The sequence below is a fragment of the Talaromyces rugulosus genome, chromosome VI (genome assembly GCF_013368755.1).
Source record: "Talaromyces rugulosus chromosome VI, complete sequence".
Lineage (NCBI taxonomy): Eukaryota > Fungi > Ascomycota > Eurotiomycetes > Eurotiales > Trichocomaceae > Talaromyces > Talaromyces rugulosus.
In genome coordinates, this window is record NC_049566.1 from 3,936,791 (window position 1) to 3,954,612 (window position 17,822).

General features: G+C 47.2%; 4 protein-coding genes and 1 non-coding gene across 5 annotated transcripts; 3 read left to right on the forward strand and 2 right to left on the reverse strand.

Annotated features, from left to right (window-relative positions):
• Positions 1–1,362: 1,362 nt before the first annotated feature.
• On the reverse strand, positions 1,363–3,315 carry TRUGW13939_11654 (uncharacterized protein; the record flags this gene model as incomplete). Its single annotated transcript, XM_035494760.1, has 5 exons — positions 1,363–1,923; positions 1,976–2,056; positions 2,114–2,350; positions 2,407–2,993; positions 3,252–3,315. 5 exons carry the CDS (start codon positions 3,313–3,315, stop codon positions 1,363–1,365), a joined length of 1,530 nt encoding a protein of 509 aa, XP_035350653.1.
• A 2,265-nt stretch (positions 3,316–5,580) lies between these two features.
• On the forward strand, positions 5,581–6,861 carry TRUGW13939_11655 (uncharacterized protein; the record flags this gene model as incomplete). Its single annotated transcript, XM_035494761.1, has 1 exon — positions 5,581–6,861. One exon carries the CDS (start codon positions 5,581–5,583, stop codon positions 6,859–6,861), a length of 1,281 nt encoding a protein of 426 aa, XP_035350654.1.
• Positions 6,862–7,409: 548 nt separating this feature from the next.
• On the forward strand, positions 7,410–7,493 carry TRUGW13939_11656. The gene has a single exon. It is a non-coding gene; the product is annotated as a tRNA-Cys (tRNA).
• Positions 7,494–8,760: 1,267 nt separating this feature from the next.
• TRUGW13939_11657 (uncharacterized protein) lies at positions 8,761–14,937 on the reverse strand (the record flags this gene model as incomplete). The annotated part of the gene is made up of 1 exon (XM_035494762.1): positions 8,761–14,937. One exon carries the CDS (start codon positions 14,935–14,937, stop codon positions 8,761–8,763), a length of 6,177 nt encoding a protein of 2,058 aa, XP_035350655.1.
• Positions 14,938–15,327: 390 nt separating this feature from the next.
• Positions 15,328–17,193, forward strand: TRUGW13939_11658 (uncharacterized protein; the record flags this gene model as incomplete). Its single annotated transcript, XM_035494763.1, has 2 exons — positions 15,328–15,386; positions 15,444–17,193. 2 exons carry the CDS (start codon positions 15,328–15,330, stop codon positions 17,191–17,193), a joined length of 1,809 nt encoding a protein of 602 aa, XP_035350656.1.
• Positions 17,194–17,822: the final 629 nt, after the last annotated feature.

Genomic DNA, 17,822 nt, shown 5'->3' on the forward strand with positions numbered 1-17,822 from the left:
GCTAACTTGTCATTGCCAAGTCTATGCGTTTTTACTGCCAAGAATTTAAAATGTTGGCCATTATAGCTCCTCCTCCCCTTTGCGTTACTTCTGTGCCTTGTATGAGCTATTTTTTTTTTCTGGTAGTAGTATCTCCCCGAAAGATAATAATGTACTATCCCTGTACTACTGGCTTGGCCAAGAACTTCCCCCTCACGAGCCAAAAAATTATTAGACGTTTTGCAAAGATACGCTATAACAAAAAATCACATAAATAACAGCCGAGGATATATTTTTCCTCCAACCACAATTTACAAAATATATCTTGTTTAATAATGCTGTTTTTAAAACGTATGGTATAATTCGTAACACATTACGTGTATATTAGTTCGAAATCTGACATTATTACAAAATCCAGTCTGAGGAGATTCGGTGTTAGTGATCAGCAAATCCTGGGGATCAGATCTCAGTCTCTTTTCTTTTTTTCTTTTTCCGTACTTCGTTACTTCGTATAAAGATACACGTATTCCTTGCTTTTTTTTAATAGTACTATTATATGAACCTTATTAATTAGCCGATACTGTTTTTTCACCCTTGGCTTTTCGGTTTTAATAGTCAGCTGTATAACTTGCATGTTACTTAACTATATGACTCAGCATGGCTATGGAATGTGGCTTGTTAAACCAATAATTGTAACCTAGTGTCGGGATTTTCCTATCCGGGAAATCCAGATGATAATAATAGCCAAAATAATAAACCCATACGAGCAACCAAAAATAAAAATAAAAATAAAAAAAATATCACATGCACCAACAAGACACTAGCGATATCGATCAAATCTAGAACCACCAACAGACCCAGGCTGCAGACTAAGCGTTGGTTTGCCCTTCTGGCGGTGTACAAGCAGCTCCAGCTGTGGAAACTGAATCTTACTAGTTGCGGGCACTTATTTCAGGGTATAATAAATTCCCGCTGTTATATTAATTAATTAATTCTATATATATATACTCCGTATGAATATGTTTTAGATAAAGGTGGGGTTGATTGGCAAGGTTTGTATCTTTTTCCTTTTTTTGAGTAATAATAGCCATGCTGTCTGTCATTGGCTGGGTCGCGAGGTATTGCTATTTTTGTAAGTGTGAGCTTGAAATGTTCTTGTCAGGTGGCAATAATCGATAGATTTAAAATGTCGGTCATAATATCGGAATTAGCTTAACCTCGGTCCTAACTCCACCTAAACCAACCTTTTGACCGCTCTATTGTAACTAAAGAACACCGTAGGGAGAAAAAAAAAAAAGAAAGGGTATGACAGTTCGCAATTAGGGGTATCCGTAGAAACAGCAGCAAGAGCATCGCAAATTCCTTTCAACAAGAAAAACAAGTTCAAGCCAGACTAATAACCCACTTCCCCTGCTGTTCACGTAATTCAAGATCTCTTGTCCGAAAAGCACGCTCCACCGCCGTTCTTGCAGCACGCACACTGCCCAGATTTCGTGTCTGCTGGATATTGTGTAGTCGCTCGAGGACAAACCGTCGTTGAGTCTCGTCTTCAAGAGCCATGCTAGTTCCAATCACGTAGAGAGGCCAGAGGACACTGGCCGTGTCAGGATTGGGGAGAGCTGATATGAGCTCAATAATACTAGAAACGAGCCGTTGTTTGGCCCCTAACGTGTTGTTTAGAGATGAGGATGACGACAACGATGACGACGATGACGAAGGCGTTAATGACATGCTCCGGTAGAGGGGCGGTATGAAAGAAACGAATTCTCCGAGATTTTCATTAAAATAAAGCAGCGCAGTTAAACGTTTGATCTCTGCGATTTGAAGAATGTAGTTGTCTGTAGGGGATGAATGTGCGGAATAATTCTGCTGAAGGTTTTCGAGTGCGGCTTCAACTTCTTCACAACTGGAGATGAAATCAATATCAACTTTGGAGGGGATAATCTAAAATGCTTGGATTAGTTAGGGTTACCAATAATGTTATTGGTTTCGTTACCTTGGATTTCTTCCGAGTAAGAGATGATATCTGGCTGATAAGTGACATCAATTGGCGAGAACAGCCAATAGTATTGTCGATCTGCGTATACAATGTAAGTGGCATATTGGGGAAATGCCAACGCAATAGAACACGTACCTCGTCAAGATCGTCATTTTCTAACCAAACATGAGATGGAACATCGTTATCCCACTGGCCTTCACACTGAGTTCGGCCAGTTCGGCTCATGATATCATGTGCAACAAAATACATGTTGAAGAAACGCTTCAAAGACTCTGCTTGCGCCGAGTATGCCGGAAGTTGACTTGTCATCTGCATGCCGATGCGCAGATGGAACAGCCAAGAAGACGCACACCCATCGGTTCCATCGGTTATCTGTAACTTTGTCAGAAATGTCTATAACGTGAATTTTCGACAAGTGGAAGACCAACATCGTGAAAACACATCATCAAGATGGAAGCCACCGTTCCAAATTCCAGCGTGGAAGATTTGATTTCATTTTGTAGTCCTTGGAGCGCTCTATCCTTGTACATGAAATCTTCCTGAGAGCATACGTCATTACCGAGCAGGAAGAGCTGGTTGGCGGAAACGGCAAGAATGGTGTTCCTCAGCGTCGTATGCGACAGTAGAGGAACCAAGGACATGTACGGATTGTTCGATCGGCTCAGCGAGCAACTCGGCCCAATTCCATGAATAAAGTAGTCAAGAAGATACCCCTCTCTATACGTATAATGACTGAAGGGGTTTCCCAATGGTCGTCTTTCCAGGTAGTGACTGTCCGCTGAACTGTTTCCCTGGATGAAGCGTCCGCTCTCGACTTTGATTCCGTCGATTTGAAGCAAGGCGTCGCTTGAAATGTCCAGAGTTCGACCATTTTCTCCCCCAATAAAATCGTCATATGTTGTGTTCAACCAAATCCATCTTCCAACATATTCTTCCAGAGGGACGCCGGTGAAGTCATCGTCTAGTTTCAAGACTGGTGGCTTTCGGATTCGATTACATCGTTTTGACCAAGTACCTGAACATATCACTTTGTGTTAGCCTAGATTCGAAGCGCAAACATGGATTATATATGCACTACCTTCTCGCCCAAATTGAATCCCTCGCTGAATGGCGTCTTCCCGAAAGAGAAGTTTGATACCCCGCTGACACTTAAGACCTAGTCGCTGACATCGCCTACAACTGGGTTTCTCTTCGGTGCATTGAACATGCTTGTCTAGTTTCAAATCGGTCAGCCCGGATTGCGATAAATGTGCTACCGGATGATTCAGACAACCTTTGCATTGGAAACAGCCAGTTCTTCTTCGGTTCTCAGGCTGCTTTCGCTGGCGACTTGGCATACCTCCCCCCTTCGCTTCGACTCAAGAGGGCTGACAATGGTAACTGGCTGGAGTGGTCGGGCCTCTTGAAATGGGACAAGCTGATTAATCGACAGAGCATGCGGATGGTATTGGAGGGGGTGAATTATTCGTGGGTGTACGGGCGAAGACGTTTGCATATAACGAAAGGCCGAAGTTCCAGGTTCTCAGGCAGGCAGGGGATCGAGATCTAGTCATTAGTTCCTCTCAAGCTGAGTGAGGTTCTAGCCCCGTGTGGTATGCCAGCTCCCCGAGTATGCGCCTCAACTTTTAAGAGCTAGGCTGAAAGATTTGAAATTGACTTTTTTTTTTGAGAGTCACACATGCAAGCGAGAGCGAGACATATTGTAGCTTTCAATCTAGAACCACGGGAACGGAGGAGCCAGGCAAAGGTAGCCTTGCCCGCCGCAGTAAAGTTTAATGTCAGATCAATCCAGCTGGACATCCAGATGTTCTGCGCACACCACGTCGTGCGCCGTGCGCCCCTGCGCGGCGTGCCCCGGAATCAACTTAGCTGCTGACCCGGCACCACCGGGCAACTGGCGATACCTGCTAGTGAATCATACCCATGCTGGGACATCAGGGCCCCAGGATAACGGACCCCTTCGGGTCTAAAGAGGCGTCTGAGCGTCGTGACCGAAGCGCTAAAAAAAGCAATGAGAAACAAGCGGCCATTAATGATGCCGCCTTCGCTATCTCCGCGCTACTTTGCGACTCCAAGCTGCATTTGGCGCCATTCACTGCCATTCAGGGATCAGGAGTCTGGACTTCTCATGGCGTGCGAGATCCTTGCCCCTTGTGGACATGGCGGCAGCTTAATGCAGTCGATTGCAGCAAACGAAGAAGCTAGGCTGCGATTCGCGCTTCCGCGGAAGATATTATTATTAATATAGCGAGTCCGTCTCAAAAAATAGAAACTAATCCCTTAGTCAATAATAATTTAGCAATGTAGCATGGAGATGAGCACTAAACGGTTTACAGCCGACGGCCTAAACGCAACTTCTTTTGATGAAGTTTGCTGCATTGGCATTGATTTTCCCAGGCGGTGTGCAGAATACGAAGGATCAGAAGCATGTCGCTCACAATGAATTTATAATATGATAATTTGAAGAAGAAGAAGATGATGATGAAGATAATAAAGCGGAGATGGCGGCGTGACAGCGCCCCGATGGGGAAAGCGTCGTCGTCACACACCGCCTAGTCCAGCGGTTGGCGCCTCAGGCTGCCATGCTAAACAAACAAGCAAACACCGCCGAGCATACTCCGTACATTATTATACAATAATACAGCACAGCAACAGGAACTGCCGCCAAAAAGTCCACCACCTTGCGACTGAAAATGAAGAGCAAGGATACAGAGTAAGAAAAGGGAAACAACAAACACCCGTTATATCAGGATCACAATCCCCACAATCCGCCTTACCCTCCGGAGATTAGATTCGCGCCGTTCCGGTTGGGGTGGAACACGGCGTAGTTAGTGATGATCCTAGCGTTCTTTTTTGACAAAAAATTAAAATAAAATAAAATAATGGCTATTTATTCATTCATTATTTACCTTTGATCAGCTTGCTTGCTTGTTACTTCTACTTATTTGCATGCTTGCTTACTTTCTTAATTATTATTGCTTCTATTTCTTTGCTAGTCCTTGCTTCTTAGATACTTGTCACATGTTATGTGACGGAACTATCCAATGAATTTACTTCTTCACAGTGTAGGAGTTTTATCTTTACTAATGTAAGAAACTGTATAAGACTACTCTTGCCATGTTGGATGCTAAACGAGCATCACGTTCATGAATTTGACTTCTGTCAAAATGCAGAATAAAGTGGAGCCTCTTGGCCTGAATGTTATTGGTTGACCGTTGTACAAAACTTCCTTTTGGGGTTATTTTATCTCCTTTACTTCTCCAATATGTAAGCTTCCTGAGCCTGATATGTTGTCGACACCCTCTATATAGCTTTAAAAAACGGCTTGCAGGCTTTGCTGCAGGCCTCGCTGCAACCTTCCTGGGTACGTGGGTCAAACCACAACTTGTCCACAACGTCGCCACTTTGGGGACGCTTATGCTCCGGTGTCTTCTTTCGTGACAAAGTTCCTGTCGGCGACAAGGGCTTTGTTTCCAGATGTTATCAGGAAGGCTCTTATCCAGGAGTTCTTGCCTGCGACTATCTGTGAGATAGTCTCTCATAGAATAGCAGATCAGCGTGAGCAAGCACTTGTCGCACTTTTTTGGAATGGGGTTCTGAATATGGATCCTGGCGGCAAGAGACATGTTATGCTTGGAGAGGATGATTTGCGTGTCTTTGGTCTTTTGCAGACCAACACGAAAGCATTACTTTACCAAGCTACGTCAGTATGCTCAGCCACAAAGACCAAACTTGTGCGTGATTACGCCGAAGCGATTCGGAAGTATGCCAACGCGAACAAGACAAGCACTGGAATTCGTGACCAGGAGTTCCCGGAGAGCCGTCAAAGGACAATTGTTCAACAAGCTATTCCAAGGTCAATTCATAGGAGAAGCCAATCGGCTCTCCTCACAATCGTATATGAAGTCGGAATGACTCATTTCCATCAAAACTTGGATTACTTTTTGACACCAGGGCGTGGTCCAAACGCCGCAGCAAATACCCTGGCTCATTTTTCGGCTTGGGAGGCCACTGGGGAGTTTTCAGAGTCGTTAGACAGCGACATCATCACTCAGTTGGTGCAGGATCATTGCCTGCCTTTTCTCGACGTGTTTCCTTGGCCCCGTGTGTCTTCTTCCGATACGCAAAGCGCGTTGGAACTTCTCCGTCGAGGGATCCACGCCGTGGACCCCCTGGTCATTCTCACACTCGGCGGCGAGACGAGCAAAATGGCTCTGGCTGATTTTGGGCACACATATCAAGCCAGATCTAGGTACCACTATGATCGCTCTCGCCCGGGTGCCCTCCATCGTCCCGGTACCATTCATCTCCGCAATTTTGACGCTCTACCCGACCGGAAACAGGACTGCGACTGGGCCGTGATTGTCCTCTCAAATGACCCTGGTTCATTGTATTATTCGGCACATGTGCGACCAGCGGCGACTCGCCTTTTCTGCTTGACTACTGCAATCCCAAACCTCCTCTGCTGCTTTCTCACACCAGAGAAGCAAGAGAACTCAAAAATCCTCGACGACAAAGAAGTCCTGTGCAACGCATGGAAAAGCCTCTATCAGTGGATAATGCGAAAGAAGTCCAGGTTCTCCATAGAGACTGCAATCGAAGACCTGTCTAGTTTTGCACAGATAGAAATTACCGAGGACGATGGACCTTCAGAACCTTCAAATAGGTATCGAGTAATCCTTACTCCCGAGGAGGTCGATAGCACTACTCTCATGACACGTACATCACTAGCTGGCAAGATGAATTCGGCCGTGGCCATTTCTTCAACAACTTTACTTTCCCCCGAGATGTTGTACCCGAGGACATTGACGATGAGCGGTATTTTGTCTTCACGGCCGGCGGAATTGACATCCGCGATACCTTCGGCAACACTCTGGGTTTAGAGGCCGATGCACTTATGTTCAAGCTTCAGATCGCTACTATCCCTGCTCATCAGCTGGTTAGAGTGCTTGCCGACAACCCATGGGGTAAGGCTTTCGAAAGCCTCTGGAGACACAAGACAGGAAAAACGCTGGAGGATACCATGACCGCTGGTGATACATTGGACAATCCTGGGCAAGAGAGCATTGGGGGCCATAACATGGTCATTCCTAAATCGTTCTTCGAGATCGGCAAGCAGCGCCCCCTGCGTTATGTCTCATATACCCAAAGGCGAAAAAACCAACGCCCCGAAGTTCTCAAACTGCTTCCCGCTGACCCGGGGGATGAAATTTGGTTGCTCGACCAGTTCTTTCTCAAATACTATCCAGATGGTGGATTGTATCCACTTTCCATTGGCCCACAGTGTCTGGAGCAAACTGCGGGCATTTGCAGATTACACGACATTCTACGACATTCTCTTGTGCATCCGCAGCGAACACAATTCACTCACTTCATTTACAATTTACTAACATAGTTATAGATTATAATTTTAATCTTTACTACATCAACAGTCACTATAGCTCAGCGGTAGAGCTTTCGACTGCAGTGACTTCATGCCTTCGAAGGGTCCTCGTTTCGATTACGAGTGGTGACTAACTTTTTTTCTCATTTTAAAATGGTCCAGGAATTAGTTCTTATTTTTATTAGTAAAAATTTAATAATTAATCAGTGGGAATCTCGGGATATTATTCTTGCAGTTTCTTGAACACCAAAAGCCTGGTGGTGGAAACGTTTTGAAATAGGGAGACGTTTAATACCCGTATCTGCGGGTAAAAGACGTCGCAAATATGGATATTTTCCAAAAGATGTTAAATAATAAGTAAAGTATTAAAATTCGTACCCGTATTTACAAAACGTATTAGAATTTAGAGACATCTCAATTTTTTGAGACGTTTCCAAGGGGTGTCGTAGTTTTTTGGTCTTTTTTTAACGCATTCCCGAACGCTCTTTCCTAAATAGGAATAATGTGAACAACCCAATATTTACCCACGTACACGCTTTACCTTTATATATTTCAACACCACCCTCTTATATATATATATATAACCAGGCTGCGCACTAACATCAACCACCCCCGATGGCCTCACTAATCAGTGCGCGCAGAGGCCACCCTGCGAGCTTCCTCAGTACGTTGAGATCCCCTTTATGAGGCCTCACTAAACGACTTGCAGGCTTCTCAGGCGCGTCAAATCGGTGGGGCGCAGCTGCTGGCCTCGCTGCAGCTTCTCAATTTGTAATTACAATACCAAAGATACAAGCGATTTCTATATGAATTGTAATTCAATTTGCAACGTATCAAGAAATATAGACATATCGATTTTCTGCAACGCATCAGATTTCTGCCACTTGCAAGTGGTTTGCAACTGTTCGCATTTTGCGACGTTACCGCAACGTTACCATATTGCTGATACGTCGCAGAAAGTCACTACGCTCATAAAATTATCTACGTAGCGACTTTGGTAATGGTAAGGTATGTGTAGATTTTTTTTGCAACGTTGCAGAACGATATCCGCGTTCCCCAAAAACCGGTATTGTTCAATGTTGTTAAGCAGAGCTGTCTGATGAGGCTTTTCCTGAGCCCAATCCCTCAACTAACTTGACAACCAATATTGACATGAAAGGCTAGTGATAAGTTCCTGCAATACATGTATCATATTGTTATTATTCTTTTTCTTGTGCTTAGAACATTTTGAAGTCTTCATTGCTTTCTTTATAGTACTTTACATTGGCATTATAGTTTAAGAGTATTCTTTTCTTCAAACTTTTTTTAAAATGTATTATTCGAGCTACTTAATAATAATATTGCGATCTATGCCTGCGCGCTGCTTCAGGGAACCTGGCGGGTATGAAGGGTTGGTTCTTCACTTGCGCGATACGTTTATCTCCCCGACTTGGACACTCCAGATCTTCCATCGTGCCTCCTCGATCACGTCTCTCTTAAGCCACAGCCCAGGGCGCCGCCTACGGACCTCCGCGGTCGAGCCCTGCGACAACGACGAGTCTTGCGTCGTATCCTCTACATCCTTCCGCCGTCCTGTCTCGTTTTCGAGATCCAGCCATTCAAAAAGAAGACGGAGTTGCCAAAGACGATCCTTTATTACTTCGTCTGAGCTAGGGCATAGTCCCGATGCCGAGTCAATGGCATCCTGCACCGTGCTTTCGAGCACAAGACGGCTATCTACCGCGGACAGGCGAAGCCATGGTGGACTTGCTATGCCGCGATGGGGTCGGAACTGGAAAGCTGATGGCGGTAAGACTGACGATCGCTCTGTTACATCTAGCCCCTGTAGCGAAGATAGTGCAAAGACCCAGTCCCAGAGGTCGTACTGGGGCGTCTTGTAGCGCCGGCCCTGGGAGAGAAGTAGTGCAACTGCATTGGGCAGATGACTTGGTCCCTTGGCTGATCCTATCAGCGAATTTGGAAGAATATCTTGTGCTTCACTCAGTCCAGATAGTGTCGATGCAAAGACCGAGCTCCCAGACGGATCGTACGTTGTGTTCCGTCGTAAGTAGATGGACTGGCCGCCGTGTCGGAATTTGTCGCGCAGACGTCCGTCTCTGCCGAAATCGAGCACCAATGGCCAGTGATCTCGACCATTTACCTTGACCATCGCTAGCTCATCTAACTCAGGCAGCAAACATGGTGCGACGGTATCTTTCGTGGACCCGTCTTTCATGACGAGAGAAACAGGTGTTGATATCGGCCGTCTTGTATCCACATCTCTGGCAACCAGGCAGCGCGGTTCAGCGGCCAAAACCCAGAGGTGCCTGAAAGCCTGGAGATGGCATTTGTTGTCTAATACAGACATGGGGAAGATCGGGTAGAAAGCACACATCATCGATGCAATCGCTAAATTGGAAGTTCCCAAAGTATAGTTCCCGCCGCCTAGGAAGAGCAACCCAACAGCCATGTGTGCTGCCATATGGCTGCCGTAAGGGGTATCAGGATCGACCCGGCCGTGAAGAGAACGTAATCGGCGAAAAAGAGCCAAATCTCCAGTGCCAGCCATAACAGCAGCCGCAGATATTGCTACGATATCCTGGCAGTGACGCACAGAGTTGCGCGCCAACCGGCCATCGTAGTGCAAAGCGGGAAGTCGAACAATGCGAATAAATTGATCGAGATATAACAGCAATAAGTCTTTTGCTTTGGGATTACCTGAACCGGCATATCGTAGACCAAGTGCAAAGCAGAGACCGGCAATTATGTTAAAAAAGGGCATATCATCACTCGACAGGCGGCGAAATTCCGTAAGCTTATAACGCTTCCTATACGCCGCTGGAATGCTGCGGAGGAGCCACTTGGAACTAGGCTCAATAGAATCCCACATAATAATATGTCGAGCCATTGTCCGTAGCAGGAACAAGTCTGGCCGTACATAGTCGAACTGTACTGTTGTGTCCGGGATATCGACTTTACGGGCAATTGTCTCATCGTTTGTTTTCATAAAGATGATCGCGAGAGCAACCGTAGCACCGGCAGTGGCTCTGTCCAAAATATGAACCAAATCCACATTCTTCGTTCCTACGGCCAGAGTGAGAAGCCGCTCGACCACTTGCATATCGCGTAACCCCTGAAGGTCTTTACCCTTGCCAAGATTGATGAGTCCGAGGGCGAAGCCAGCGGCTAGTCGATAACCCTCATCGCGCAGGTCGTCCTGCAAAATCGAGCCGTCGTCTTGATCAATATTCTCGATTTCGGACAAAAGAATCTCGCTCATTCGTCGATGCTGAGAACTGCAATATAACAGCCCAATGCCCATAACGCCAGCTGTCTGCGTAAGTGGCGACAGATTCAACTCCGCCGCGCCCTGAGGCAACATTCGTGTAACATGTACCGAGAGCAAACGCGCGATAAGCGTATCCATCGTCCCTAGGTACGATGCTGACAAGCCCAATAAAAGGCCGATTGATGTCATTGTATGTTTGGGGGTCAAGTATTTAAAAGCAACCCACTTGGCTAGGTTCTTTAGATGTCCGTTCAAACCAAGAGCGAGAAGGAACCCGGCATGTCTGTTGGTCAGTTCCTGAGGTTTGTTATATAGAATCCAAGAGGTATCGATACCCCGGGAAGCCCGAGATATGGCAAGGCCCGTGGCAGCCCCGTTATGGAAGAAGGCCCAGCAAACTTTCTCTTCGTTGAAAGCGGACCTATCGGCACTAATGGTCACGTTCGATGGCTTCATAACACACTGCAAAGAAAACGATGGTATCGGTAGCTTTTCGGTCAATAAAGGCGAACGACCACTGAACATAAACATGGCTCGACCAGCAGGAACAGATAAAGTCCTCAAAGTCACTAGCTGGACAACCTCTTTTTGCGCTTCAAGGAGGTCAGAATCAGACCATTCTGGCTCTGGAGTGCATTGAGCCACTGGTGCCTTGGACTGATTGAGAAGCTTCGCCGCTTCCAAAAATCGCCAGTCCTCCCGGAATATCAGCCTCGTGATGGCTATACGATCCGCTTCAACGGAAGCCTCAAATGAATTTGCAAGTTCAAACTCCAAAGTGTTAGCGCCGATATGATGGACGTCACGGATAGAGTTGTGGGTTGTTGTAAGGTGCATCTTCGAAGCTGGTACAGAAACAGCCTCTGTTTCCATAGACAGATGAAGGTCATCTCGATCAATGAGTTCCGCCAAGGCGGATGTCCATGACGCTGGAGGCTCCATTTGGCAGCGCACAATTGTTTCGGACAACGGTGCACTTACACCCTCTGGAAACGTCTCAATGACATTATTTGTCAACCCCCAGCGGAGGAATAGTTTGACCTTGTCGACTGTAGTAGACGTTTGAGTTACTTCAGATATGTAACCGTTGATTGCCAGAGTCCTGGGGGTGAGTCTATACACATCCTTCCACGAGCTGCCCTTACCAGGCTTCCGATCAGTGGCAGAGACAACATCAAGGAGAGTGAAAAAGGGGCGTCTTGGCGTTTCGCGAATCGAGTTCTGTAGGTGGTCAAAAATAGAGGGCGGAACGAAAGGTTCGGAGGGAATTTCCAAGCTTGTTATTTGATTGTCCTGGAATTCCCAACAAGACATCGTAGCCATCTCCGTGCCATAGTAACTATCGTCTTTCCAGGTCCATGATTCCCATCCCACCCATCTACCGATCTGAGCCAGAATCGGTGCGAGCAATCCAGTCTCATTATATGAATTTTCGCTTTCGTGAATGGAAAGCTTTTGCTCTTCTCGCAGTAGGTGAAGGCCGACAAGAATGCTACACAATGCCATGCGCCGTGTATTCTGACTTTGACACAGAGCTGTGGGAAGATATCCCTCGGAGCCAGAAGCAGACTCGCCCTGGGGGCTTTCGAAAAATTCACGGGCAAGATCCACGCAGCGGATCACATAGGAGTTTTTCGATTGATCGGTCGGTTTTATAAATTGTTGCTGCTCCAGCTGAGGTGACTCGTCACCGTCATCGCGGTTCATACTTGAAAGCCATGACCACGAGTTGCTCATCATCCACGATGATGTGACCCCGGAAGACCCCGCCATTGATTTTACCATGGATTCCCAGCTCTCCTGATCGGAGTGGCTACCACTGCTGGACCGCAAAAGGCCCTTCTTGCGTCTCTGTTTCCCTGCACTGGGAGTGCGGGATGAATGTGAATCGATGAAACCGACCGCCATCGTAAAGAGCACAACAACGAACGCGGTCCATTCTAGATCGGTTTCGTCCGACTCTCTAGAGTATAACCACCGCAGAACTTCCAACCAGGCTGTATAAAGGCCGTCGGCAGCGCGAAGAGAGTCCCTGAGCACGAAACGGCAGACGTCTAAAGCCTTTTTGACGAAAGGGTTTTTAGCTTGAAGCTGGATCACAATATGGTGGCGACGATTCTCAGAGTCAAACAAATCCACTTTACCACGCGAAGAGGAGTGTCCAACTCCCACCAGTTTTAAATCTTGGTCGTTGATAGTTCTTGTCAAACCTGTGTCCTGTGTTCGACTTTGAAGGATAGACAAGCGGCTTGGCGCATGCATTGTTAGATTGGTTGGAAGGTCGATTTTGATCGGCGGACTCCATGGTGATTGCAAAGTCAGCTCTCCTTTGCCATTTATGGTAGATGATAAAGCTAATATCCTTGATACATCTCCATCCACAATCTTGCAAGCATCTATCACGTTAGGAGCATGTCGTATGCTTGTTGCTTGAACTACCAGGGTATTCGGCTTTTTCTTTTGTGATTTCCTTTGCCTGTGGGAAGAGATAGCCTCGTTATCGGAAAGGCCCACATTCTCAATTTTGAGATCCACAACGACGAGTGATTTGGAGTTTTTGTCAAGCAAGCAGAGCCCGATGTTAATGGGGTTTCTGGCTTTGGCTCGGCGTGTTTCATCAGACCGCAGTGTAAATATCTTGGGTTTCTCAGCAGTCCTCAACTCAGAGAAGGAAAGATTGCCGCTCGATACGGCGGAAGAGAAGCTCTCAATTTTATGTAGCATCATCTCTTTCGGCAGTTCAGAAATCGACCCTGTCAGACCCATACTCTCAAATCCTTCAAAATCACCGCCATTGTTGAGTTCCTCAAGGAGACGGTCGACGGGGCCTTCTAGGAAACCACTTGCGGCGCTAAACACTGAAGCATTCCCAGCGAGAGAGCCCCTCAAATTATGACCAAAGCTAGCTCGATTGCTGTGTGCACCTATTGATTGTCGTAGGCTACCGTGGTTCGTTACCATTCCGGGGTTTCCCGTAGCAAGATCTGAGAAAGTTGTTCTATCTTGACTGGTCCCTAGATCCGCCCTTGCCAACAAGGAGCTTATACGCCGTGAGGTCTTTGAAGGGCCACCCATTTCTGCAAATTCTTGGCCCATTTGAGAGGCAAAATCAGCTTTTTCGGAGTTGTCGTCGTCCTGAAGTGCTTGTGAGAACGAAGGGCCGGATATATTTCTATTCGTGCCGAGACTCTCTCTCATACCGGAAGGACGAGCAACCGGTGTTGATGCACCTGGTGTCATTCCAAAGTGAGAGCTGCGTCTGTTTGAGCGTGCACCGCTATGTGCTGGCTTTTTGCGTTGCTTCGACTCCTGATTGGTGGCCTCCAACTTATAGCGGGCTGTCCAGATAGTGTACAGACCAGTCTTCGTATTCATCGTTATTACTATGATCAGTGGAGGGCCATCGGATTTATCTCCTGGTAGTTCATTGGCGCTAGAGACGTAAAGAATTTCATCCGCGGGGTCCAGAGCATCGAATCCATTACTACGGGTTGACTGGTTCGAAACGACTAAGCCCATTTCTGCATGAGGATCTGTCAACGAAAACGTCCGAGGCATGTCTGGTTCTCTGGGCCTTTTCCGCGGTCGAGACGGAGTTGTAGATGTCAAAGTAGCGGATAGCCGAGCGTCTTTGCCCCTGGAAGACGTAAAAGACTGATTTAGCTGGGACTCAGGAAAGTACTGTTGCGACATGAAGGAGTTTGGAGGCGCTATAACAGATAGTGTCTCTGCTTCGTCCAGCAATCTGCTCTGGAAGACCAGCCCCCGAGGCGAGGCGAAAACAGAATCAACTTCGAACGGCAAGGGTATGACATGGCTGTTTCCGGCTAGAAAAAAGATATGTGCTTGAGTTTTGAGAATAACAACCAAGGCTTTCGACGGATCATTGAACATGCTAAGGCGTCCTCGCCTAGCCTGGCTTTCATTCGTGCCCATAATCGAATCTAGATCGTCCGTGCTGGCTTTCGTTCGTTCGCGGGGTTTTGATGCAGGTAGCGCATGGACATGAGGCATAGGTGCACGACGAGTACCCTGATCGGCGTCCTGAGAGCATATAGAAGGAAATGATGCGAGGACGACATGCCGTATATCTTCTTTTTCGATGTCCACCTTGAAGACGCGCTTCACAACACCCCCTCGCGACCAGACGGCGCAATTCTTCGTGTATACCACATCATCATCTCGACCCGGTTCTTGCGGTATCCACGTATAGTGTTGCTGCGACGGTTCTAGAGGGAGGAGGCCCTCAGCAATGAGGAAGGGCAATGCAGGGGGTTCGTGCAGGCCAAGGGATTGCACCGATGCCATTGTTGGCGACGCTGTTGAGAGTGACTCGAGATGAGGTTTGCAAGGCTGCCCTCCATATGGGAAACATTCATCGTAGGGTAGTTACTGGCTGCTCTGTCGAGGCGATGATGCGCGCCATGGGATGAAGACGTGTTCAGTGTTGTTGTTATTTTTATTTTTTGCTTTGTTTTGTTCTTGCTCATGCTGGAGCTCCCGCCTTCCCGCTGTGCGGAGACCGTGACGGCGACGACGCGCTTGGCGGCCGAAGCTTAGTTTTCTCCAAATCACAATAACCTCGACTTTCGGCAGAATTTCGATTTGAACTTCCATTTCCCTTCACATCAAGGCCCTCGAGAGCGATGCACTGATCTCGATCTCGAACATACCGCTATCCAGTTGCTGTTGCCCACCATGACAAGCTCCTTCGTGAAGCCCATGGTACGTCGGAGGGACAATGGATTGCAGCTGAGGTAGGTTACCCTGATGTTTGGTCTGCGCGATTTTCAAAGATTAACACAGTGATGCAGCTATACTCTACCTCATCGCGTGTTCGCTGCGAAGCCTTACCCCGTGCTTGCCCCAAATGGATCGACAATAATCGTTTATGGCTACGACAACGGCATTCGCATCGTGTGGAGAGGGGGTCGACCGTTTCTTCCGTCGCCTATACCAAAGGAGTCGCAGAACGAATCTCCTGTGGCGAAGCCCAGCAAGGTTCAAGATAATGATGATTCTATTATGATCATTGATTCAGATGACGATGAACCGGCCCCGGCGCCTTCGCATACCCAACAAGCTGTCGAATTCGAGGTCTTCGAGAACCAAGAAACTGAAATCGACCCGTCATATCCATATGAACCGGTAATCCGCTATGTGGACATTCATCTTGGTTCAAAGGCACTTGATCTAGCTGTGCCATCTTTACTCCCTGAAAAGGCTCGCTCATTGGGTTATAACGTGCCACCAGTTTTGACAGAATCAATCGTCGTCACAGCAGTTTGCGCCGACTCCAAGCTGAGAGTTGTAACTTTACCGCTTTCTCCTCCGCATCCGAGCTCGAAAAACTCCGACCTGAATATTCAGACAACTACTCTTGATGCTACAGTCTCTCATAATGAAATACCCAGGGGCGTCTCACTTACATTCACGCGCGAAAACGACAACGAGGGGAACGCCATTCGTACACGCCAGCGACAGCACCGCATCGATGCTGAAACAGGCAACTGGGAGCTACTTGTCGCTACTCATGCTGCGGAGGCTTCTGGTACATTGCTTCTATATCGTATTCCTATTGGGCAAGATAATACAATTGCTGCAAAAGATGCGCGACTTGTTCAAACCCACTATTTACCTGCCCCTGCAAAAACGATTTCTTTTAATCCTTTCTCATATCCCTCTACGCGCCATTCCAATCTACTGGTTTCATTTCCTGATGGTTATGTGAAGATTCTGGGTTGCTTGCAATATTCCGACGAGGGTCGACGTATCAGTGACGATGACGCGCCAGAGCCAGATGGAAAATGGCTTATCACCTTGTATGCTGGATTTGAACAGTCTCCAAAAGATCTTGGCCGGAGGAAGACAATTGTGGATGTTTCATGGGTCCTCTCTGGAAGGGCCATCATGGTGCTGCTGGCTGATGGTGAATGGGGAGTCTGGGATGTCGAAGGAGCAGGTCCGGGCTCAGAACCAGGGCCTCTTGTCGGACAATCTAGCGTGCGCGGCGTATCTGGCGGCTCTTTGACGGCATTCTCAGTTAGCGGCCGCATTGTCGGCGGCCCTCAGTCAAATAAATCCCAGGGCGCCAGCAACGCGGTTCCAGAGCAGCGAACCAAATTTGCTCCTATGACACCTTCAACGAGACGTGTCCGCGAAGATATCTTGTTTAGGGGGGCCCAGACTCCGACCGCTCCGTCCCTACATGGCGAGATATCCGTTGTCCAGACCAACTCATCACGAGCGGCACTTCCAGAGGAATCGATCCTGATACGCCATGGAGACCAAATTGCAACAATACCTAGCCTTCTATCCCTATGGAGGAGCACCGTCAAACTATCTGGAACAATTGAGGCATCGAATCGCTCAAGAGTGTCGACATTGGGGGCTGTCAGTCTGCTCGGCGAGAGGTTAACAGGAGTCGCCCACCTTCCAGCTGCAACAAGGGCCGAACGAAATGCTGATAAGCAAGAATATGACATTCTCATTACAGCTGAGCATCGCTTGATTATCCTCGCTCCAAATCTTTCTGAGCAAGAAACCTCTGTGGGAAGTTATTGACCACGCCAAGCTCGTGTCTCTTCTCACAGGCTTTTCTGTAGCAGAAAACGTGGAATCCGTGTTTGGCAGGCCCGGCATTGCTTTCCATTAATTCTCTAATATCTCATGGCAGACTATGTTAGCACTCAGTTAGTAATTTTACGTTTGTATGATAATATTTTAGTACTCGTGATACTTGCATCTAGAGGTTTTGCTCTCTCAATAAGGCACATCCACGGAGATTAAAAAAATGATTGATTTGTATTCCTTTAACCTAGCATCAATAGTGTTTTTGGTGTAATGAATCAAAGCGGCATTAAAAATCTTGAATGCTCTTTTTCGCCCTCAAGCCATCGATCGCTCTCTGGCGGTTTTTCACTGTCAGCTCCAGACGAGCAGTTTCCTGCCGAGCCTGTTTCTGCGCAGCTTTTTAAATTTTAATGAGGTTTATTTCAGCCCCAATACAACTATCAATCTCCTCAAGTCGAGCTAGTTGGGCCGGGCTGAGGCCACTGGCGGTTGTTCTGAAAAATTAACGAGGTTTTTAATCCTCAGCGGTTTCGTAGCTCTTGCGCTACATGATTGAGTTGTATTAGTGATTGATTTTATGAGTTTCGTTTGATTATATTGGAATAATACCTGTCTCTTCC